This window comes from Papaver somniferum, chromosome 3 (assembly GCF_003573695.1).
Source record: "Papaver somniferum cultivar HN1 chromosome 3, ASM357369v1, whole genome shotgun sequence".
Classification (NCBI taxonomy): domain Eukaryota; kingdom Viridiplantae; phylum Streptophyta; class Magnoliopsida; order Ranunculales; family Papaveraceae; genus Papaver; species Papaver somniferum.
Genome location: NC_039360.1, coordinates 113,807,953 through 113,832,643, shown reverse-complemented (window position 1 = coordinate 113,832,643; position 24,691 = coordinate 113,807,953). Strand labels below are relative to the sequence as shown.

The following is a 24,691-nucleotide window of genomic DNA, read 5'->3' as shown; positions in this document are numbered from 1 at the left end:
ATGATCCCATGAAGTGTGACAGTTGCTGGAATTAGAGAGTGGGAAATGGGGAAATCATGTTAAAACAAATTACTCATCGTGCGGAGACTTGGTTAAATTTCCACCCACTACTTTGTTGACTCTTCCAACTGATTGCACGACTTGCTCACATTCTCGTCGTGGGTGAACACACGTGTCGTAGACCACCGGACCAAACCCTAGTTAATATCCCCCATGTGACACGATTGAAATCTCGTGATTGTGGAGTCAGTTGCTGACTTTATGGGACGATGAGTCCATGTAGCGCTGAGTTGAACATGATTAGCAAATGTTTCGAAACTCATGAATTTAATATGTCTGCTGAGACGAGGTATCATTATAACATAAGACGAGCAAAACTGTGTTGCTAAATTGTTGAATATTGGTAGTTAAACCAATATTCTTTGGTTTGAGCAAATATTGCTAGTCTGAGCGAATATTGCTAATTGAATAAATATTGCCGGTTCGAGCGAATATTGCTAGTTCGAGCAAATAATGTTCTTTTGATGAATTGTTGCTAGCTGGACCAAATAAAATATTAATTTAAGTTACTGACTGCTGGGTCGAGCAAAATAAATATGAATATCAATCATGGAATCAACATAAAATTATCAGAGTGTTCGAATCTGCACAGAATCACGTTTCTGCAGAGCTCTAGATTCAAAACCCTAATTTTACCGAAATGATGATTTATTGCAAATCAACACGGGACCGGCTACATGGGATGACGGGTTCACCATATAACGCCCAGATGCTCGAATGAGCAAAAAATACCGAAGACCAGTAGGTGAAAGAATGATTAAATGCTGGTTTAATCATTTACTGAAATAATGCTCGTGTAAGCAACAAATCATAAAAACTGATGTAGAAAATATGAGGGGACGACCAAGAGGTCATGAGACCGGCTCTTGATGGTCATGGGACCAGTAGATGGTCGTTTGAGCGAACTTCCAATTGTTTGGAAAAAGTTCGAACCTAATATGAGCAACTGTGCAAATTAGGTTAAAATCATTAAAACATGCGGGACCAGCTGTTTGCAAGCCTCAGGGTCACCCTTGGTCGGTCAAGGGGATGTGCCCTTGTCACCATAGTGTCCGTGCTTCAGTCCTGAGAATTTTGATATTTTCTGATGCACGTTTGAGCAACATTTGGAGAAAATATGCAAAATCCATGGTTTTGCTGAAACCGGCAAAAATACATGAGATGATGAAAATAATAAATAAACAAGGAACCACAAGGTGTGGGACTGGCCACGGCTAGGGCATGGCTGGCCGGATGATACGCTGTCCCACATGCTTTTCCCAGTTTTATGTGATTTTATGTATTTTTCTCTGATTTAAGGGAAATTCCATGAAACTGGAGAGTTTGGCGAAATTAGGGAACTTCCATGAGATGAGAGACATAAGTTAAAATATAAAATAGGGAATGGGAGTGTGGGACCGGCAATGCCGTGGCATGGCCGGCCGGCCAATGGGCGCGGGCCCAAAGGCACTCTTCCCAATTTTATGTAATTTTGACGATTTTAGATAATTTTTCATAAAATCAAAGGGATTTGTTGAAAACCAAGATATTTTGTTAAAATCAGGGAGTTTCATGAAATCAGGAAACCAAACACCAAATAATAATAAAATAATGGGCGTGTGGGACCGGCTAAGGCATGGCCGGACGGCTAAAGCCCGGTCCCACAAGTTTTCCTAATTTTCCATGATTTTAGAGAAAACACATGAAATTAGGTAATTTTAGGGAAAATTCATAAAATCAAGGAATTTTCATAATTTGAGAAGGAATAATAAAACAATGGGACGTGAGGTGTGGGACCGGCCGGCCGGCGGTCCCGCGACATCTTTCCCTAATTTTATTATTGTTTGATAAAATCATGTGATTTAGATAAAAATACATGAAATTAGGTAATATTCATGATTTTGGGGAAAACTCATAAAATCAAGGAATTTTCATAATTTGAGAGAAATAATAAAATAATGGAGACGTGAGGTGTGGGACCGGCCACGACCAAGGCATGACCGGACGGCCGGCGGTCCCGCGACACCTTTCCCTAATTTTTTATTATTTTTTGATAAAATCATGTGATTTAGATAAAAATACATGAAATTAGGTAATTTTCATGATTTTAGGGAAAGTTCATAAAATCAAGGAATTTTCATAATTTGAGAGAAATAATAACATAATGGAGACTGATGTGTGGGACCGGCCACGACCAAGGCATGGCCGGCTTGCGCGGCGGTTTGGCTTTCCGTTTGTTCCCTTCTGCAACAGTGTTTGTTGAAGGCTGGAGGTTTTACTGCTTCTTGATCAAACGTCTGCTACCCCGAGTGTCTTGTTATAGTTTTGAAAGTGGTAGTAAAAGTTCGTTGCTCGGACTTATAAAGATTTAAAAATAAAAATATATACACAATATTTGTCACAATGGGAGAGAGGTACTTGGACTAGGATTCCGCCAATTTCATTTCTTAAGGTTCAAATAATAATTCTTTTATCAATAATAGCTCAAAAAATATATTAAATATATCGACTCTAATTTATTGCCAAGATTGATTCTCAAAATATTAGGTGTAAATGTTAAGCATGGGACATCAAATCATCTAAGCTAAGCATGACCCATCAAATCAAATCGCAACTAATTAATTTAAATCATAATTTCAATTAAAATTAATGCAAAAGTCATGAAAAGAATTAAATATAATTACCCAAGTGTGAAATAAGGCTTCCTCCATTGCCCCAGTGTTGGGATTTAGCTTCTCATATTAATCATAATCTCAAAATACATGTATGTTGCTCAAAAGTTGATTAAAATGATAAAAATGAGTAAAACAGTGAATGTACGACCCACACAAGGCGTCACAAAAAGAACGATAAGAGACAGGTGCTGCTGATATTTAGACTGCGCTGCGACCCACGGTTGTGCGTCTTAGACACTGGTGATAAACGACTGCCATCGCGAGTCTGTTCTTCGTGTTCTTGGTGTTCTTCATCAGCAGCAACAGCAACAACAGAGTTTCATCAACTCTTGATTTCTGCTTCTCTGGACCTCCTCTAGACCCCAAACTCTCGACAGCCGTTCTATGACATCCCAGAAGCATTTATATAGTCACATCACCTCCAAATCTCCGCCATCAATTCGAATAATCTTCCACTAATGAGTTTTATTCTCGGAAAATATTTTCTACCAGAGTTACGTAATTATTTCCTTCTTTACCTTGTTCACGCGTCTGCGTGGTGTTGACATTCTACCATCATGTTTATTACGCGTCTCTGATGAAGTAACGCACGCTGTATACACACGAAATCATTCCAAAGATAGCTAAAAATCCCGAGAATATCTTCCATATGACGTGCTTTCCCTGTTTTTCTTCTCTCGGATTAACTATCCAATTTGGATTGAAACCAACACCCGTATGACGACTGTTAAGCCCAAATAAACCTTTCCGAAGAATTACAACGATTTAATCTCGCTAAAACACTTCCAAATCACGAACCAAAAATCTGCCAGATAATAACTTTCTTTTCCCGCCAAAAATTGATTTTGAATTTTGAGAAGATGACCTCCCTCTATCTTGTATAGGTGTCCGAACAGCAGATGCCTTGGGTGACCTGGGGGTGACCCTTAGTAATTAGGTTACCCCTTATCCTGAAGCGAGAGTCCGAATAACACTTGTCCTCCGGGTACCAAAATCAACTTTTCGAGCCGAATTTTCCAAAAATATTTATTTCCAAAAAAATACATACAAATACATAAAATAACAAAATTAGTAAAAAATCGAGTGCCAACAATATATAGTATTGAGATCAAATTAGACACAAAAATGTGTCTATCAAATACCCCAAACTTATTATTTGCTAGTCCTCGAGCAAAATTTATTCTTGAAAAGTGACCGAGTTAATCTCGTGTGGGTTTATCAGAGGTGTACCCACAAAAACCAATACCCCAGACCCTAGCTATCTACGCAGAATCTTGGAAAGCACTAAAGAACCTCCTTGGTTGGCATACAATTATTGACTCTAAGAGGAAGAACCCTGATGCGAAATTCCAATTGCTGTACACGAGTTTGCACTCAAGCATACTAAAATTCATATAAGTGATAGAGCTCTACTAAGATAGTTTCACAATGGACATCATACTCGGAGTCAGACTAATCAAATGAAAAGATTAAGAAGATGGAAAAAGAAAAATGTAGATGGTTGAAAAGTGAACGGTGTTTCCCATATCTGTCTGAAGGCCTCTGCCAAGATGAACCTAACCTAAATGACTGAGATACCGGTCTGACTAATATTAACACACTGGCATATACAAGGGAACCATTGGTCAATAACTTAAATCTAGATCAACAAACTGGCAAATACAAGGGAACCAGCAGTTGACTACACATAACAATAACATTTTTTTTTTAACTTAACGGCATGAATAGATCTTTTTGATCCAAGCGCATGCTTCTTATCAGCAGATTACACGATAGTTCCCACGGGACCTGCATTCCACACTTTCTTAGGAGACGGAAACAGGGAGAACACACGCATATTGCTATCCAAGTGTTAATACTTATTCCGATTGGTCTAACTGGTCCGGTCTTTTTTTTTTTGACAACTCAGTCACTCTATTTCACCCTAGCAAAGGTAACAACTTGAATCGTGTGCCCCCACCAAATCACTTGAAATAAAAGAAAATAAAAATAGAAAGTGAAAAAGACTCGACGAGATATGGCGAAACTATCATGTTATTTCTAACACCTGAGCTATGTGCTTTTATGAATAGACTCTATAGATGTTTCCATCTAGTCAGATTGGTTCCTCAACTCCTAAAACAAAAATGTTTCCATCCACTTAGATTGGTTAGTGCTATCCTTAATAGGCGTAAATTTCTAGGCTTTGGAGTTTATTTATTGCAACTTAAAACTAACAAAAAGTTTCTTCCCCACCCCCAAACTTAAATCTAACATTGTCCTCAATGTTCTAAAGATAAAATTAAAAGCATGAACAAGGAGAAACTGTTACCACTTGAAGAAAAAGAGTTAAGTAAAGATATTACCATGTTGCATGAGATTGGGTTACCTCCCAAGAAGTGCTAAGTTTAAAGTCTTCAGCCAGACTTAGAAAAGGATTGGTCAACTCGAACCATAAAGTAACAGTCGAAATAACTGTGGGTCTTCAAAACCAAAAAGAGCTGGCCATAGGAAACTGCAGTGAACCAAGAAAATGGACAAGAAAAGCATGCCCTTACCTATTTTCTTGAAAACTATCGCTAATTGCGGTTCAGGTTCAGGTTCTATGAAAGGGTCTAAATAGAATATTTTCATTGGCTGCGTTTCTTCATAGGTTGGATCCAAATTATTAGGTCCTAGAGTCTGGAAAAAATCAAATAAGAACTTGGAATCACAAAGTAATAACCTAAATAATTGCGGATCCTCTAAGTCAATCAGATATGACTTACAAAATTGACCACAATGAGAATAGTGGTCATTCTTAAGCAAATGTGTCGATTCTAATTTCCTAAGGCATTTAGGTTTAGTCTCACAACTTAATATTCGACACATTTGGAATATAAACGTTCCCACAGTTGGAAGAAAACTATTTGGTGGGAAAACAAAGTTAATCTGTGGATCATAGCCCGGGCAAACCACATCAACCAGAGGATGGGTTTCTAACGACTGAACTTCTTCTTGGATATCATTAGGTTCGGGAAAACGAGTATGAAGGTAATCTTGTAAAATTGTCGAGGCAGAGATATCAAGTCCTAAGTGAAGGGACTTTCTGAGAGTTAAAGGTAAGGCACTATGAAAGTGATAATCACCCCCAAACTTAGAGTTTTTAGTGTCTCTAGATAGACTAGTAACAATCTCCCTAATTTCTGGATCATTAGATTCTTGAAAATGGTCAATTGATTCTTCTAATTTATTATCAGGTAGTGCATATTTACTCATCTCTACGGGTCTATCTTCTTCTTCCAAGACTATTGTTTCTAAGTCACTAGACTCTAAAACAGTATTTTCGAAATGAACTCGTTCCTCTAAACCACTATCGGCTCCGTAATCAAAAGGAAAAACTACATCGTCTAAAACGGTGGTATCCCTAATCAAATCCTCGTCCTTTTGAATAGGTGAATAATCATAAAAATTATTTGGATTTGAACTAGAAATAATATAATCATTATAAAGCTCAATTGGATTAATAGATTCCTGATCACTATGCCTACATATTTCAAATTCTTCATTACTACTATCCTCATCATCATAATAGTACAAAGATGATTGAACCTTATCTAAATAAGTAGTGTCTTTTATTCTAACCTCGTCCTCTAGATTGGGAAAATATTCACTATTGATATCAAGGGTAGAATTGGAAACACTATTTTGGAAATTTAGATTATTTCAAGCAGCATTAGCTAACTGTTCATTTTCTGCCTCTAAACGTGCTTGAATTTCACTGAGCGTAACACTTATACATTCACAAGTCTCATTGAATATCTTAGACCGTTGTGTACTCTCTTCTCTTGAACTAACTGCACGTTCATACTCCCTTCAAATTTGTTGGTAGGTTTCTTCTAGAGATTGAACAGGTTTAGAAATGTCATAATCAGGACTAGTTTTTAAGTAATTTTCCAAAAACGCATGACTAGTACTATAATATTCCTGATTTTCTTGCTCGTAAGACCAATTCGTGTGTGGATAGTAATTGGGCTCACTATGGTATGAACCATAACCTTGAAAAGGTTGGCGTTCCCAACTACTATTCCCACCATGGTCATAAAACTGATGATGTCCATATTCAAATTCAGGTCGATACTCATTGTATTGGCTTCTATCATACCAGTTCGACATTCTTAATTGCAAGGGAATTCTACACAACCACAAACAAGGCCGAATCGACTCCACCAAAACAAACCTAAAGATTTCTAACAAACAAAAAGCATGATGGCTCCACTTAGATTGTTTCTAGACCAGCTTCTATCTTTCGAAAGGGAATTCGTTGCAATTTGAGCAAACCCCTCTGGAATCAATCTGAGTCAAAGTAAGTTGAATTGAGGCGAGGGAAGCTCAGTGGAGCTTTGATACCCAAGGCCTCACCGCTATCACAAGGCGGCGCAGTCACGCATTCAACTCACAGAAACCATCATGAACTTTGAAGTGTGCTTAAAGAGCAACCAATATTTTTCGAACGAGTTTCCTATTAAGCTCGTTACCCTATCGGTCTCGTTCTATTCCAAATTTTAAAGCTTGGGTTCGCGTTAGGTTTCTTTTTCCTAAGGCGGGAAAGAAGGGAGCGGTGATGAAATCCGAACCCTTATCTTGTTTAGGCCAGGCCTTGCCCTTTACTAGGAAAATAAAGACAGTCCGGTTCGTCCTCAAACAATTATCACCTTAAGGCAGACAGTAACCCGCTTGCAGGAGATTCGCGGGTGTTTCGATTGGACTTACCTCCCGTACCAGACGGGCGATGAACCGTTGTCGTCGACTCGGGCCACGACTCCTATGTCATGTATGAACCCGAGGGGCCGAGACGATATAGTAATCGTCGTCCTTCCCTGCACACAGTTTATATAATTTTTTATTTTTTTTGTTTAATAATACCCTTCCGTAGGGTTAAAAAAATTAAGTCCAATTGTTTGAAGTCCAAAGTCCAAAATAAATAATAATAATAATAAAAAATTACAGTTTTCCTCACACACTCTAAAAAAATTAAAAATTAAAAATTAAATCCTAAAATTGTCCTTTTTTCTTCTCTTTTCGCTTTTCGCATTAAGCTTTTTCCTCTCCAAGTCCTTAGTGCTCCACTTCGAACCTGTAAATCAAAGAAAAAAATACAAAGTAAAAAGGAACAAATAATAAAAAAAAACCTTAAAAAATAAAAAAAATCTATATACAAGTCCGCGTCGGCGGCGCCATTTTGTTATAGTTTTGAAAGTGGTAGTAAAAGTTCGTTGCTCGGACTTGTAAAGATTTAAAAATAAAAATATATACACAATATTTGTCACAATGGGCGAGAGGTACTGGGACCAATGTAGTTAATATCGGATACCGGTTTGTCTCGGCCGGGGACCGGTTTACTGGTACAACATTGTATCGGGGAGATTTCGGTTTCAAATATCAGTATAATATCGGTTCTAAATTTTATATCTATAACTTTTATAATAAACATTTGTTCAAATAAGATCCCCTATTTGAATCACTTTCGTGCATACGTAGTTAGATCACATACCATGGGAAAAGGAGGCTGATGCAGTGATGTTCCCACTAATTAAGGCAGACTTGAACCAACCAAAATGTTGGATAGTCAGAACCTTACTCCCAATTTGGTTATTAAACTACCAACAACTCATACCTATTAAACATGTTGGCTTGAAACATGATGTTCAAAATTGATGGAACACTAACTACTGTAGGTAGCGTGGTTTTGGTTTTGGTTTCGATGAATTTCTGAATTACTTATATTTACTTTTTGGGTGGAAAGAATACCAGCCTTTTATGTATCAGAGTATACGAATTCAATTTAAATTGGAACAACTTATTGCTAGTGTCTATGTATATTATGATGATGATCAGAAGGTGCAAGAACTGGAAAAGACAAGATCACGAAAAGAAGAAAATCTACGGCAAAGATACACGAGATTCAACACATAAAAGCATCACAGAACATTCATCACAGAACAATTAGAAGAGATTAATAATCAAACATCAATCTCTTGCTGGAAAAAAGAAAAATCAATTGAATCTTGCCCCGTTAAGATTGAGAAGAAGAGCTTTTTCAGATGAATATTCGATGGGACTCGGGGATTTCATCTCTTCCCTTCGCTTAAAATTCCCAAATTACCATGATGTTCAGAACAAATACCGAAAATATCAAATATCGGTAAAAATCGGCCGTATCGTTTCGTGTATATCGGCCGATATTATCGGCAAAATATCGTATCGCCGATATTGCTATTCCGCTTCGCTCTACCACCGATACCGGTAATATCGCCGATAAATCGGCCGGTATCGGCGATATTGACTACATTGACTGGGACTAGGATTCCGTCAATTTCATTTCTTAAGGTTCAAATAATAATTCTTTTATCAATAATAGCTCAAAAAATATATTAAATATATCGACTCTAATTTATTGCCAAGATTGATTCTCAAAATATTAGGTGTAAATGTTAAGCATGGGACATCAAATCATCTAAGCTAAGCATGACCCATCAAATCAAATCAAATCACAACTAATTAATTTAAATCATAATTTCAATTAAAATTAATACAAAAGTCATGAAAAGAATTAAATATAATTACCCAAGTGTGAAATAAGGCTTCCTCCATTGCCCCAGTGTTGGGATTTAGCTTCTCATATTAATCATAATCTCAAAATACATGTATGTTGCTCAAAAGTTGATTAAAATGATAAAAATGAGTAAAACAGTGAATGTACGACCCACACGAGGCGTCACAAAAAGAACGATAAGAGACAGGTGTTGCTGATATTTAGACTGCGCTGCGACCCACGGTTGTGCGTCTTAGACACTGGTGATAAACGACCGCCATCGCGAGTCCGTTCTTCGTGTTCTTGGTGTTCTTCATCATCAGCAGCAGCAGCAACAGAGTTTCATCAACTCTTGATTTCTGCTTCTCTGGACCTCCTCTAGACCCCAAACTCTCGACAGCCGTTCTATGACATCCCAGAAGCATTTATATAGTCACAGCACCTCCAAATCTCCGCCATCAATTCGAATAATCTTCCACTAATGAGTTTTATTCTCGGAAAATATTTTCTACCAGAGTTACGTAATTATTTCCTTCTTTACCTTGTTCACGCGTCTGCGTGGTGTTGACATTCTACCATCATGTTTATTACGCGTCTCTGATGAAGTAACGCACGCTGTATACACACGAAATCATTCCAAAGATAGCTAAAAATCCCGAGAATATCTTCCATGTGACGTGCTTTCCCTGTTTTTCTTCTCTCGGATTAACTATCCAATTTGGATTGAAACCAACACCCGTATGACGACTGTTCAGCCCAAATAAACCTTTCCGAAGAATTACAGCGATTTAATCTCGCTAAAACACTTCCAAATCACGAACCAAAAATCTGCCAGAGAATAACTTTCTTTTCCCGCCAAAAATTAATTTTGAATTTTGAGAAGATGACCTCCCCCTATCCTGTATAGGTGTCCGAACAGCAGATGCCTTGGGTGACCTGGGGGTGACCCTTAGTAATTAGGTTACCCCTTATCCTGAAGCGAGAGTCCGAATAACACTTGTCCTCCGGGTACCAAAATCAACTTTTCGAGCCGAATTTTCCAAAAATATTTATTTCCAAAAAAATACCTACAAATACATAAAATAACAAAATTAGTACAAAATCGAGTGCCAACAATATATAGTATTGAGATCAAATTAGACACAAAAATGTGTTTATCATGTCTCGCGGTTCTTCAGCCTTTGTAGCTTTTGTTATTTCCATTAAAGCGGGTGCAGTAGTTGCCGATCTCTTTGATGCTTTATGAAGCTCTGAGAAGGTCTGGAAACTAAGATTTTCCAATAAAGCTCTATAGACTGGGATCATGCAGTTGATACACAAGTCTATCAGTTGCTGCTCCGTGACGTTTGGATCATGACAGTCCAGGGTCTGGACTCTGAATCTTTTCACGTAGTCATTGGGATGTTCATTGTTCTTCTGAAACATTCTTCCAAGATCAAAGAGAGTGACTTGCTCGGACACAAAGAAGTACTTTTTGTAGAAGGCATTGATCATTTCTCCCCAATTGTTGATAGTTCCTGGTGTGATGTTATTGTACCAGGTGTATGGCCCGCCTTTCAAAAATTTTGAAAATTCCTTGAGGCGAACAACGTGGTTGTGTTCATGTTCTCCCAAATATTCCAGGAAACGAGAGACATGTTCTCGAGCATTGTCTGTTCCATCATATAGAGTGAAGGTTGGAGAAGTATAACCTTTTGGAAGAGGGATCTTTTGCGTAGCAGCAGGGTACGGAGGCTGGTGACGATAGACATGTGATGTCTTGTCCTCTTCATGGTTCTCCAAAATGCGCTCCAAATCTTCATGGGTGATGAAATTTTATGATTTCTTTGTTGATGAATCGTCTGCAGCTTTGCGGACTTCGTTGTCATCCACTGTATGAATTGGAACCACCTCAGGATCAGCATATGAGGCTGTCTCCTTTTCTTTTCCCTTTCCTTGGGTTTTCTCTGACATCTTTTCAGTGAGAGTTTAGATAGCTCCTTCTGTGCAGCAGCCTTGTCAGTCTGCTTCTTGGCAAGAGTTTCCTGCACCTTCATGAGATCGCCTATGGTAGGCGGATTTTCTCTGATTTTTTCGGGATGCCGTCTGAAGAGTGAATCATTCCGGAGTGAAGTAACATCACTGTCATTGTTAGAAGCATGAATAGTTTCTGGAATATCATCTTTAGTGTTGCTAGTGCTAGCATTATTTGTGTTAGGATCTGCAATTGCGCGTGACCTAAGATCAACCATCTTGTGAAAGCTTGAGATTGCAACCGAGAGATTAATCTCCCACTGTGGTCGCCAATCTGTGAGTGGGGAAAAAAGATTTGCTGGTTTTTACGGAATTGAAGAGTCGACCGTGTGGAGACTCCTTGAACCGAGCGAAATGTTGAAACTCACACAGATGCACTGCAAGAAGGGAGTGCTTTAAGTTCGACAGATCAATCTGTAAGATCCCGGCCTAAACCAAGAACAATGGCCGTTCCAGAGTCAATTCGATCACAAGAGAGGATGGGTTGATCTGTAGGAGGGAAGCTGAGAAATGCGCGAGATCAATGGTGATCTGAGATTGTAGGTGTGCTGTGAATTCAGCGTGAAAATGCTCTGAATGATTGAATTTTGCTCAATTGGGAGTAATTTCTGTGAGTTCGTGTAGACGAAAGATTGTCTGTATGAACTTTTGATGAGAAATTGCTCGTTTTGGCGAATGTTGTTCGAATGTTCGAAAAACTTCATTTTTTTCAATCAGGATTCAGAGACATTTTATAATGCCGGAGTTGAAAACACCATGATCCCATGAAGTGTGACAGTTGCTGGAATCAGAGAGTGGGAAATGGGGAAATCATGTTAAAACCAATTACTCATCGTGTAGAGACTTGGTTAACTTTCCACCCACTACTTTGCTGACTCTTCCAACTTGTTGCGCGACTTGCTCACATTCTCGTCCTTGGTGAACACACGTGCCATAGACCGCCGGACCAAAACCCTAGTTAATATCCCCCATGTGACACGATTGAAATCTCGTGATTGTGGAGTCAGTTGCTGACTTTATGGGACGATGAGTCCATGTAGCGCTGAGTTGAACATGATTTGCAAATGTTTCGAAACTCATGAATTTAATGTGTCTGCTGAGATGAGGTATCATTATAACCTAAGACGAGCAAAACTGTGTTGCTAAATTGTTGAATATTGGTAGTTAAACCAATATTCTTTTATTTGAGCAAATATTGCTAGTCTGAGCGAATATTGCTAATTGAATAAATATTGCCAGTTCGAGCGAATATTGCTAGTTCGAGCAAATATTGTTCTTTTGATGAATTGTTGCTAGCTGGACCAAATAAAATATTAATTTAAGTTACTGACTGCTGGGTCGAGCAAAATAAATATGAATATCAATCATGGAATCAACATAAAATTATCAGAGTGTTCGAATCTGCACAGAATCACGTTTCTGCAGAGCTCGAGATTCAAAATCCTAATTTTACCGAAATGATGATTTATTGCAAATCAACACGGGACCGGCTACATGGGATGGCAGGTTCACCATATAACGCCCAGATGCTCGAATGAGCAAAAAATACCGAAGACCAGTAGGTGAAAGAATGATTAAATGCTGGTTTAATCATTTACTGAAATAATGCTCGTGTAAGCAACAAACCATAAAACCTGATGTAGAAAATATGAGGGGCCGACCAAGAAGTCATGAGACCGGCTCTTGATGGTCATGGGACCAGTAGATGGTCGTTTGAGCGAACTTCCAATTGTTTGGAAAGAGTTCGAACCTAATATGAGCAACTAAGCAAATTAGGTTAAAATCATTAAAACATGCGGGACCAGCTGTTTGCAAGCCTCAGGGTCACCTTTGGTCGGTCAAGGGGATGTGCCCATGTCACCATAGTGTCCGTTCTTCAGTCCTGAGAATTTTGATATTTTCTGATGCACGTTTGAGCAACATTTGGAGAAAATATGTAAAATCCATGGTTTTGCTGAAACCGGCAAAAATACATGAGATGATGAAAATAATAAATAAACAAGGAATCACAAGGTGTGGGATCGGACACGGCTAGGGCATGGATGGCCGGCTGACACGCGGTCCCACATGCTTTTCCCAGTTTAAATGTGATTTTATGTATTTTTCTCTGATTTATTCCATGAAACTGGAGAGTTTGGCGAAATTAGGGAACTTCCATGAGATGAGAGACATAAATTAAAACATAAAATAGGGAATGGGAGTGTGAGACCGGCAATGGCCGTGGCATGGCCGGCCGACCAATGGGCGCGGGCCCAAAGGCACTCTTCCCAATTTTATGTAATTTTGACGATTTTAGATATTTTTTCATAAAATCAAAGGGATTTGCTGAAAACCAAGATATTTTGTTAAAATCAGGGAGTTTTCATGAAATCAGGTAACCAAACATCAAATAATAATAAAATAATGGGTGTGTCGGACCGGCTAGGGCATGGCCGGCCGGCTAGATCCCGGTCCCACAAGTTTTCCTAATTTTCCATGATTTTAGAGAAAATACATGAAATTAGGTAATTTTAGGGAAAATTCATAAAATCAAGGAATTTTCATAATTTGAGAAGGAATAATAAAACAATGGGATGTGAGGTGTGGGACCGTCCACGGCCAAGGCATGACCGGCCGGCCGACTGTCCCGCGACACCTTTCCTTAATTTTATTATTGTTTGATAAAATCATGTGATTTAGATAAAAATACATGAAATTAGGTAATTTTCATTATTTTAGGGAAAGTTCATAAAATCAAGGAATTTTCATAATTTGAGAGAAATAATAAAATAATGGAGACGTTAGGTGTGGGACCGGCCATGGCCAAGGTATCGCCGACTAGTGCTCGGTCCCGCGACACCTTTCCCTAATTTTATTATTTTTTGATAAAATCATGTGATTTAGATAATTTCTTTGAAATAAAGGAAATTTGCTCGAACGAGAGGGTTTTCATGAGATCGTGAAAATAGTAAAAATATGGTAAAATATAAAATTGGGCGCGGGACTAGTCACGGCATGACTGGCCGGCTGGTGAGCCTAGTCCCCTGGCGCTTTTGTTTAATATTTTATTATTATTATTTTCCCTTCCTATTTTGCATAGGTTCATCGTTCGTTCGTATTTTTGAAATGCTCGTTCGTGCATTCAAAATGCTTGTCTGCGCATTATCTGCTAATTACACTTGCACCATTTTTGTCAGGACTTATTCGATGCTCAGATGCCTGTTCCGTTGAATATTTATCACTAACCTGTGGAATTCTGCTGGGAAGAACCACAGATTGAAGTAACGAAATATAACGAGGAATCGTAGAATATTGCTGAATATTCAGGCGATTAATTGACGACTCGTAGAATATTGCTGGATATTCAGACGATGGCTCGTAGAATATTGCTGGATATTCAGACGATTTACGATAATTAATTGTTGGCTCTATACTAGAAGGGCTTCCTGTCTAGGAGCATTAATTATCTGAGGGTTGAGCAATATGAACTTGCTGGAGTGTCATATTCCTCTTGCATAGTCGGGGAAAATCTGGTTATATCCCGAAGACGTTGTCGCTCTATACTAGCAGACATGCTGTCTAGGAGCCGCCCAATCTTTCGATTCTAGACAGTATGAGATGTGTCGTGGCCTCATCTAAGAGACTACACATCTACATCTCACCTGAGAGACTACACATCTACACGTACTCTGAGAGACAGCCTTCTCAGTCAGAGATTTATGGCATGAGATTTCATGCTTTAATGAGAGACATGAGCCTCAATACTCATCCGGTTGCCGAATCCGGAGTAATTACTGAAATTGCTTAGTATTCATGAGATGTGCCGTGGCCTCAACCGGGAGACTACACATCTACACCTTCCCTGAGAGACTTTCTCGATCAGAGGTTTTATGGCATGAGCTTTCATGCTTTATTGAGAGACATGAGCCTCAATACTCATCTGATTGCCGGATCCGGAGTAATTACTGAAATTGCTCAGTATTCATGAGATGTGTCGTGGTCTCAGCTGAGAGACTACACATCCACACGTACTCTGAGAGACAGCCTTCTCAGTCAGAGATTTTATGAGCTTTCACGCTTTAATGAGAGACGTGGGTCTCAATACTCATCCGATTGCCGGATCCGGAGTACACTTTTACAATTTTACCCTTTGTAGAAAATCCACCATCTACAGTAAGATCTTAAAGTCAAAAATATCATAAAGAATGATAATTTTGTGATGACATGGCAAAGTATTAACCGTATGATTCGAGAATTCATAAATACGCATATATAGGGGTGTAAATAATACCCGAAAATACTCGGCCTGCCTGTACCCGCCTGAGCCTGCCTGTACCCGAAGTAGCCCAAAGCCTGTTATGGCCCGTCGCGGGGCGCCTGGCCTGGCCTAGATTAATTTATTGGGCGGGCTCGGGCTTTGCACTTAATTATGATACTCGGCCTGGTACCCGGCCTGAGAGCCTTCTTTATGCCATCAATCATTTAGTATCTTCTTAAAAAGAATTAAAAGTTACCATTTTATAATTGTCAATTAGTATCTAAAAAAATAAAATATATAGTTGTCTTTACTTATAATTAACCTTTTCAAAACATTAATGGTAATATATTTTCTTATTTAGAAAGTTTATTATAGTCTAATTAATTATTTATTATAGGCTAAAATAAGAAATTTGGCATTGTAATTTAAATATAAAGTAATACTTTCACTTATGATATGCAATGTTAGAAAGAAAATGATATTGTATTAAAAATAAATAAATTTAATACCATCCATTTGAAAATTTAAATTTTTTTAACAAAAAGATATTCTCAAAATAATGGCCTGTCCGGCCTGATCTGGCCTGCCCGTATAAAAAGCGGGATTTGGGCGAACTTTGGGTAGCGAATTATCTACTTTTACTCGGCTTGCCCAGCCTGAATCTTTTTACGGGTCGTAAATATTAAGCCTGGCCTGCCCGGCCTGTCTTAGTTTTTGGGCCGGGCGGTCTGGCCTGCCCGAATTTACACCCCTACGCATATAATTTTGGGTTGGAAATTCGCAAAACTAAATCGGGATTACAGATGCACGGATGATTCACACGGATTCGATAGATACGGACTCGCATATTTCGCGGAACTTACTAACTAGGCTACTTGGTAATGCATCGTTGACATCTGATGAGTCTTCTCTTCTGGCTTGAAATTTGAACCTAAAAGTGGGGAATTAATCTCCTTGGAAAGTCGCTGATACTCACAGTCTCATACACCTCAACTAGGGCAGGTTCTACGTTTCTTTTTGGGAATAGATGCAGGCCAAATAGGTCCCACAAATTACCGGGCAACGTGGCGTAAAATTAGGGCGGGAATCAGAAAATCCCAAAACCCAACACCAGGAACACCAGATCTTAAAAAAGAAAATCACCCCAAGTCTGGCGGCTTCAAAGAAACGACAGAACCATTATGTGGTCCAGGAAAACGATTTTGTGGACCTTAAAATTGAAAGTCACGTGGCAATAACATAAATGTAGTAGAGCAAGTAGGAGGAAACTAAATGAACGCGTATCCGTTTACTCAACAACCAAGAGCAGTGGAGTGAGTCTAAAGAAACAAAAGATCTGTAAATTTCTGAGAACTCTCCAGTCCAGTCCAGTATTATACCATAGACCAGAGACAGAGAAACAAAATAAAAATAACAGCTATATATATATATATATATATATAATCAGTGAGAGAGAATTTTGGAAGTTAATCTAATCTATCCAATCGAGACACAGAGATCTAGAGCATTCGTAAGTTGGTTCGGAAGAAGCACAGGTTTTTTACTGTTCTATTCCAGAAATTCTAGTCCTTTTTTTTCCTCCTTTTCTTGGAATGATTTTGCTTCTTAGATTTTATGTTAGAATATATTGTTACCTTTTAAAAGAAATTCTGTGTTTCATTCTCTTAATTTGGATCTGAATATCTGATCTCATTATGTCAGTATCAAAATTATTCCAAGTTTATTCGTATGCGCAATTATGAGTATTATTACGTCGTAATTCTCGTGTTTTCTTTAATTAGACACAATCATTCAATCCTGAATTCAACTGAAAATCAGATAGTTTCATTATAAATTTTCAAACATATAGGACCAAACTTGGATTGTACTCCAGGAATCGGGTTGGCAACAACAACAATACTGTACATAATAACTTCCATTATGTTTTACTCCAACGAGGCAAGTAGAGTTGGTAAAGTACAACAGGTAAGGTAGGTATTTTATTGAATGAGTTTGAATGTAACTGTCTACCTGTATTTAGGACATGATGTATTTACGAGGTGTTTGGGTTTGGGAAACTACTCAATCCCATGTGTGTATATAATCAAGATACACATTTTTTTCCCCTCAGTTAGAATGGTTTGCAAAAATTGTGAGTTCGCCTAAATTGTGCTACTTACATTTTTTTTTTCTTTTACTAATATTGAGAAAATCGTGTTGGTATTTTGCTACTATATCTTGTTTATGTAGTTCGTAATTCAGACAAAAACTTTTTTTGGCTGAAGGACTGCTTACTGCTTGCTGCTTAACTGTTAGTCTGCTTCGGTTTGATTTGAGGTCTTTTTACTTGCTCGCTTTATATTCTAAATTATGACAGAAATGCTAAAGTATGCCTGCTGATGATCACATACTAGGCTGTTTCAAAAATCATCAATTCTGACACATTGGTTTCCAGTGCTAATTTCTATATTTCCGACAACTGCTTTATCTATTGCTTCACCGTGACTTAACTATGTTGCATTCTTTTGTTCCCAGGTAGCTAAGCAATAGCTCTTTTCCAAATGCATCATTCTGTTAGGAAGGCATTGTTAAGGATCGATAATTCGTGAGACCTTGACAGTTCTGTATAGTTGATAGAGCATTCACTATTGCGGCATCGTAGTCATCATCAATCTGAGTGGCTTGGTCACACCACCATGTTAGTGTTTTCTTCTGGTTATCTTGTAACTAATTTAAACAAATATATTCATGAGGAGTCGATACTTTTTGGAGCGTTTTAAGTGACTTCACTTACAAATTTTAATTTGGGCTCCAAATAGTACCCAAAGCTGTATCTTTAACTGTGGAGTATGGGGTGTACTAGCCTCGTACACCCCCAGGAGCTCAGCTGTCCATCTTCCTTGGAGTCCAAATACCTGGGTTAAACTAATTTAGTAACTTCCCTAACTTGTGAGCAGTTGCTGTGGAGGGGAGGCACCGAGACAATTTCTCAAACAAGATGGAAGTTCTTGGGTCTCTTAATTCGAAAGATGGTCCAAAACACCGCCCATTGACTCCTCTGAGGATAATAAGGGGAATATTGTGTTTACTTGTGATTCTTGCAACTGCATTCATGATGTTAGTTTATTGTGCACCTGTGACCACTCTTACGCTGCTCATTTTCGGCAGACGTTATAGTAGGAAACTATCATCTTTCATTTTTGGTTATTGGCTAGCTCTGTGGCCCTTTCTATTTGAAAAAATAAACAAGACCAAGGTTGTATTCTCTGGAGAAACTGTTCCTGCTAAAGAACGGGTTCTGATCATCGCAAACCATAGGACTGAGGTTGACTGGATGTACCTTTGGGACCTTGCTTTGCGGAAAGGACGTGTAGGGTACATTAAGTATGTCCTCAAGAGCAGTTTAATGAAGCTCCCAGTCTTCGGTTGGGCATTTCACATTCTGGAATTTATTTCAGTCGAGAGGAAATGGGAAGTTGATGAACCGGTGATGCATCAAATGCTTTCAACTTTTACTGATTGTGAAGATCCTCTGTGGCTTGCTCTTTTTCCAGAAGGCACCGATTTTACGTAACTCCTCCTCACTCTCTTTATCTCTTAGTTAAAGTCCTTGTTTTTCTTATGTATGTTTTTAGCCTTCATAAGTTGTAGATGTTTGCTGGTTGTCCCTAGGACAATAAGTGCTACTGGTTCATGAATGATCTTTTTTCCTTGGGTTGGTTGGTCGTTCCTGTTGTATTTTTCCTCTTCAAGGCCAAAGTTGTGCAGTTAATTTGTTAAGTCAGTGAGTCTAAAATCAACTCTTATAAAATTTATAGGCTTAATTTGTATCTTGTACTTACCATATCATGGTCTTCTCTTTGTTTTGATTGAAGGGAGCAGAAGTGCCTGAGGAGTCAGAAGTACGCTGCCGAGAATAATTTGCCTATCATGAAGTATGTGCTTCTTCCAAAAGCAAAAGGTTTTTATGCCTGCTTGGAAACCATGCGGAGCTCCTTAGATGCAGGTGTTCTCTCAATTCTGTTTCTGCTTAAACCTTGAAGTTTCGTTTTGTTCATCTACCCTGACCTTTTCCAAGGTTGAACCAGCAAAATTTGCTATAGCATATCTAAAACCAACTAATACATGCACAAGAAGTATTTTTATACATCTGTTCAGTGTTCCTTTTTGTTTCATTTTTGGTTGTGTGCCTTTTTCTCAGCGTTCTTTTTTCGGTTGGTTCCTCGTGTCTTTTTCCGCTTCGTTTTTTGGTGCTTCCTCACCACCAGTTTTCTGAATCTAATTGAGCTTTTCCTGGAAATAATCTGTTTGAAACCAAACATGAACCTTTTTGGAATGTTGCAGGTTTGCACAGGGGAGTTATAGTTTTATTGTTATACCTAACAAAGAAAGTGGTGAACTAAATCTTTTGAGAATGCACGAGAAACTTTGTAATGATCATTGCCGCATGAAGGTTTTAACGGTGCTCATCTTCTTTGTTTATTGCAGTTTATGATGTAACAATTGCATACAAGCATCGGTGCCCCTTTTTCATAGACAACGTTTTTGGTGTGGATCCATCAGAAGTTCACATTCATCTTCGACGTATCCCCCTCAAAGACATCCCAACTACCGAGGACGAGTCTTCTGTCTGGTTGAATGAGGCATTCCGTCTAAAGGATAAATTGCTCTCTGATTTTACTGCTGAAGGCCATTTTCCTAATCCAGGGACCGAGGAAGATCTCTCTACATTGAAGTGTTTGGTGAACTTCACGTTCGTAATTGCCATAACTAGTATATTTACATTCCTAACATTCTTCTCATCTAGTTGGTTTAAATTATATGTTGCTGCAAGCTGTGCATACCTTGCTTCTTCTACCTATTTCAACTTTAGGCCGTTGCCGATTCCTGTGTTTTTAAAGCCCATATTTTGCGGAAAACATTCTGATTAATGAGTGGCTTCACATAGGTAACATGTTTTTGCAATTTTAGTGCAAATGAAATTCATCTGTGTATTTAGGTCCTTGGACATTTCCTTTTGGTCTGCGATTGTGTGGTAAATATATTATTCTTTGGTTTTTCTATCAGGTTTTAGCCAATGTTGCACAATCGAACTTGATTTCCATTTGGAGTTATGCATGATAGCTGAATGTGACTGTGCTAAACCAAACAAAATTTTCATTCGGCAATATTCCTTTGCGTCTCAAGATCGTGCTTTCGTGTTGGTACGAAGGTTTGACATACATTCCATCATTTCAGACTGCCAATCGGTTTTTTTTTTGCTTTTATTAAAAAAAAAAAAAAAGAAAATCAAGAAATGGTTTATTAAGGTAGTAGGAAGGTCATGGAGACTCGGAGGCCATTTCATCAACTCCAAAATAAGTTCATGTTTCCTATAAACTTTACTGTAGTCTATTTTTCAGGTGAACTAAACCCTAACTAATCTTTGTCACCCCATTACGGGGGATATGAAATTACACTCGCCAATCTTGTTAGGAGAGTGGGTTTAGTGGGTGATACGGTGCGTTAGTTGCTTCACGTGACATGTAAAGATTCTCCAACGTGTATGTACAGATTTCATTACCCCGAGAAGAGGAGAGCAGCAAGTAGCACCGACTTTAGAACTTCAAAGCAGTTTCTGCATTACATCCCAAATTTCTAGGGGTCGTGATTAAGTGATTTCGAAGCCAAAACTGCAACTGGGAAATTGTTGTCGAACTGCTTAGTGTGTCTTGATCGAACGGTGTAAGAAGTGAGAACTCATTTTGCTTGCGCAGTTATGGGTGATTTCGCATGAATTATATAAAAACAAACTAACTGCCCATTTTCGTTATCACGTACCTCTCGTGGGCCCATTAGAGAAAATCTAAGAAATTCCAAGTTTTTGAGGTATAAATACACTAGTAGCTCATTCCTTCCATACCATCAAACATACTTAATTCTCTCTCTCTCTCTCTCTCTCAACAAAAATCATGGCTGCTTTGCAAAATATTTCTTCTCTTCATCTACTCCTCATGTTAGCATTCTTCTCTTTTGGTAAGTAACATTAATTCCGGATACTGTGTTTTTCTTGTCCAAGTTATTGCTATGCTAGGGGGTTTATTCTTGTTTTGTACTTGTGTTTTGATTTCAGGAGGGCTGAAGAATACGGCATCAGCGACAGTATTTACGTTTCTAAACCGCTGTCGTTACACAGTGTGGCCAGGAACATTATCAGGAGATGGTTCTGCTGCACTTGGTAATGGAGGTTTTTCATTACCACCAGATGGATCAACAACAATAACAGCACCACCAGGTTGGTCAGGACGGTTTTGGCCACGTACCGGTTGTAACTTCGACGAAGCAGGTAAAGGTGTATGCAAAACAGGTGATTGTGGTGGTAGTTTAAATTGTCAAGGTGGTGGTACACCACCAGTAAGCTTAGCTGAATTCACTATTGGAGTTTCTGGTACTTCGAACGAGAAGGATTTCTACGATGTCAGTTTGGTGGACGGATACAATGTTGGTTTGGGTATTAAACCTTCTGGTGGTACAGGAAATTGCGAGTATGCAGGTTGTGTGACAGATTTAAATGGAAGCTGTCCAGCTGAGTTACAAGTGATTGATTCAGGTAATGTTGTTGCGTGTAAAAGTGCCTGTGCAGCATTTAACGCACCAGAGTTTTGTTGCACCGAAACGCATTCGACACCTGATACTTGTGTGCCGACTAGGTATTCAGAAATGTTTAAGACTGCCTGTCCTACTGCTTATAGTTATGCTTACGATGATGCTTCAAGTACATGTACCTGTGCCGGTGCTGATTATTTGATTACTTTCTGTCCTTCTGCGGCTTAGCTAATTAATCGATGTTGATCTCAATTTTGAGATTTTTTTTTTCCTTGGGTTTCAAGGGTGTTGTTCATTTTTTATGTTTTTGAATACAGATTTGTTGAATTAGAATTTAGTATCGGTTTTCTCTGTTTATTGTAAATTTTGGATGAATCCAATTATAATAGGTGTTATTCATATTAGTATCGACTTCACTGTTTAGATAAAAACAAAGAAAATGATTCAAAGTTTTCGTACGGCTTAGGATAGGATTCTTCCTTGTGATTCTGAGAAATATACTTCGAAAATTTTGGATTCCCAACTGATCTCCAACCGATGGAGGCTTATATGCGGATATTATAATGGCACTGTCCCGTCTGGGGCCATCAGAAGACATGACCGCAGAATTGAATCCTTCTTCGGCTACAACAGAAGATTTGAACCACTTCTTAACTATACATCACATAGTTTTACAGGGCTGCTGCTGGGGCGCCAACGAGGGTGTACCCATCCCCATTCCCAACTAGCCTCCAGTGATATAGAGTTTGCATCTAGGTAATCCTGTTTCTCTTTAATTTTGATGTTTTTGTTTAATTTGGGTTTACTCTTTTAAGACAGTTATACGTAGTTGCTAGGAATCGTTTACATTATCAATTGTAATTAGTGGGTGAGTTCTTGTAGGGTTTAATGTCCTAGTGAATAATGGGGTTATGGGATATCTTCAATCACTAATTTGTTATCGTGCGGTCCAACTAGATTTCTAGGGTTGTATATAAATGAAACTATGTAGTGTTTCTACCGAAATTCTCCTAATAAGATTATTTTTCTCCTTCCTCTTATCTTTCCTTGTTTCATCTATAATTCTCCTTAAACACGTTATCATGTACGAAGCTAAACCGCAGAGCTAGATTGGATTGATTGATTTTTGTTTTTTTTCCCTCTACACGGATTAACGTCAAGTTAACGTTGCAATCGCTGGAATCAAATAAGATAAGTTGGATCTAATATTTTTTGTTTTCTTTTCTCCCTATTTTTTTTATTCCGCATATGTTGTATGGGTGTGAAACTTGATTTTCGAATCTAATCACAGTTGGGCGCGATGCTTAAAGAAAATCTAATCACAATCGGGCATGATGCTTAAAAAAAACAAAAGAAAAATCAATTGGACGTGAAATTTGATTCGAATCTGATTTTTTTTTTGTGCATCTGTTGATAATCTCCGGCGCGCTGTGAGGAGAAGAAGGGAAGCCAACCGGTCCATCCAACCCAGTTCGGTCCATCCAACCCGGTTCAGTTCAGTTACGTTCCGTTCCACTCCAGCTGAGCCGGTTCTAAGATCCGTTCCAGTCCAGTTTTGGGTTCGTGGTTGTGTGCAATCAAGACCGTTCCTGTCCTGTCTATGTACGGTGGGAACCAAAACTTGAGGTATGTAACCAATGGAATATTTATTGGGCTTAATTATTTGGTTTTAGAATATTCTTTTGTCACAAGATAAGTCCATATTATATAAACTGTCAATTTCAATTATGATTGTTGATCTCGTTCATTAAGAATTTTGGTTAATGTTATTTAGTTTTCTTGAATATGATATTGGCTATAGTTGAATGTTGTATGTTGTTCAATTGGTTGTACCAACTCGATTCCAATGTATTCATTTGAGGTTTAGAAATACTTGAGCAACATTATTGCGTACATGTTCTGTGGGATGTAATCCATTTGCTCGTCTATTAAAGAATCGGTAGTTTCAAAGATACGTTGCAAATAAAATCACATGTATTCTAATTTTTCGTGGAAGAACTCACAAAAGGTAATATGAGTCAGAAAATTTTCATTCCTCTACTTCATCCGTGATACTAACAAACCAGTATATGTTGAAGTATACCAACAAGAGAACTATCTTTGGTAATTTATTCAATCTAAAGTAAGTGGTTGACATGTGCAGTGAGATTCTCTTAGCCTGTTGAGATAAAGAAGTTTCTCAAATTAAGCTAAATATAACAAAATTGAAAGAACCCCGAAGTAATGAGCGTCATACGTACAGACTCATATAAAGCATGTGAAAAGGGATATATGTATCATGAGACAAAGATGTATTTTTCTCCCCCCAGCAGTAATGACACCGAAGTACATGTATCAATTGAACATGGGATGAAGCTAAGATGTAATTCTAGGTCTCACCAAAGAGTTGGCAATGAATCTTCTTACCGGTATTGGTACAAGCAATGTAATGCAGGTACCATAGTAGCAACTAATTTCCATAGGAAGATCATACTTTAGACATCAACTTTAATGACAAAGAGAACTTTGCCCAACCAATTGATTATTTAATTGAACACGATCCAATGTCTGTGCCTATGGAATGAAAAGTACATCATTCCCACGAGACATAAAATTCTCTAATGCACTTGA

At 38.3% G+C, this 24,691-nt stretch overlaps 2 protein-coding genes across 6 annotated transcripts; both read left to right on the top strand.

Moving 5' to 3' along the window:
- Positions 1–16,865: 16,865 nt before the first annotated feature.
- LOC113357090 (probable 1-acyl-sn-glycerol-3-phosphate acyltransferase 4) lies at positions 16,866–21,175 on the top strand. 5 transcript variants are annotated; one of them, XR_003363431.1, is made up of 7 exons: positions 17,082–17,648; positions 18,032–18,194; positions 18,454–19,066; positions 19,372–19,502; positions 19,985–20,444; positions 20,564–20,708; positions 21,050–21,175. XR_003363431.1 is itself a non-coding variant. In XM_026600361.1 (6 exons), the coding sequence occupies exons 4-6, from the start codon at positions 18,495–18,497 to the stop codon at positions 20,425–20,427; spliced, it is 1,146 nt and encodes a 381-aa protein (XP_026456146.1). In that variant the 5' UTR covers positions 16,866–17,052; positions 17,367–17,648; positions 18,032–18,194; positions 18,454–18,494; the 3' UTR covers positions 20,428–20,556. The 5 variants fall into 5 exon arrangements, 4 of the variants coding, with proteins under 4 accessions (XP_026456146.1, XP_026456145.1, XP_026456144.1 ...); XM_026600361.1 differs by lacking the exons at positions 20,564–20,708; positions 21,050–21,175 and adding an exon at positions 16,866–17,052 and having other exon boundaries at positions 17,367–17,648; positions 19,985–20,556; XM_026600360.1 differs by lacking the exons at positions 17,082–17,648; positions 20,564–20,708; positions 21,050–21,175 and adding an exon at positions 16,866–17,052 and having other exon boundaries at positions 19,985–20,556.
- A 75-nt stretch (positions 21,176–21,250) lies between these two features.
- Positions 21,251–22,350, top strand: LOC113357091 (pathogenesis-related protein 5-like). The gene is made up of 2 exons (XM_026600362.1): positions 21,251–21,511; positions 21,609–22,350. The coding sequence occupies exons 1-2, from the start codon at positions 21,448–21,450 to the stop codon at positions 22,307–22,309; spliced, it is 765 nt and encodes a 254-aa protein (XP_026456147.1). The 5' UTR covers positions 21,251–21,447; the 3' UTR covers positions 22,310–22,350.
- Positions 22,351–24,691: the final 2,341 nt, after the last annotated feature.

What these genes read in the sequence shown, in the direction of transcription:
- LOC113357090 (XM_026600360.1), top strand. Translation starts at nt 18,495, where the DNA reads ATGGAAGTTCTTGGGTCTCTTAATTCGAAAGATGGTCCAAAACACCGC. An exon ending in CCAGAAGGCACCGATTTTAC is followed by an intron (nt 19,067 to 19,371) that starts GTAACTCCTCCT and finishes TTTTGATTGAAG; the next exon opens with GGAGCAGAAGTGCCTGAGGA. An exon ending in GCGGAGCTCCTTAGATGCAG is followed by an intron (nt 19,503 to 19,984) that starts GTGTTCTCTCAA and finishes TGTTTATTGCAG; the next exon opens with TTTATGATGTAACAATTGCA.
- LOC113357091 (XM_026600362.1), top strand. Translation starts at nt 21,448, where the DNA reads ATGGCTGCTTTGCAAAATATTTCTTCTCTTCATCTACTCCTCATGTTA. An exon ending in GTTAGCATTCTTCTCTTTTG is followed by an intron (nt 21,512 to 21,608) that starts GTAAGTAACATT and finishes TTTTGATTTCAG; the next exon opens with GAGGGCTGAAGAATACGGCA.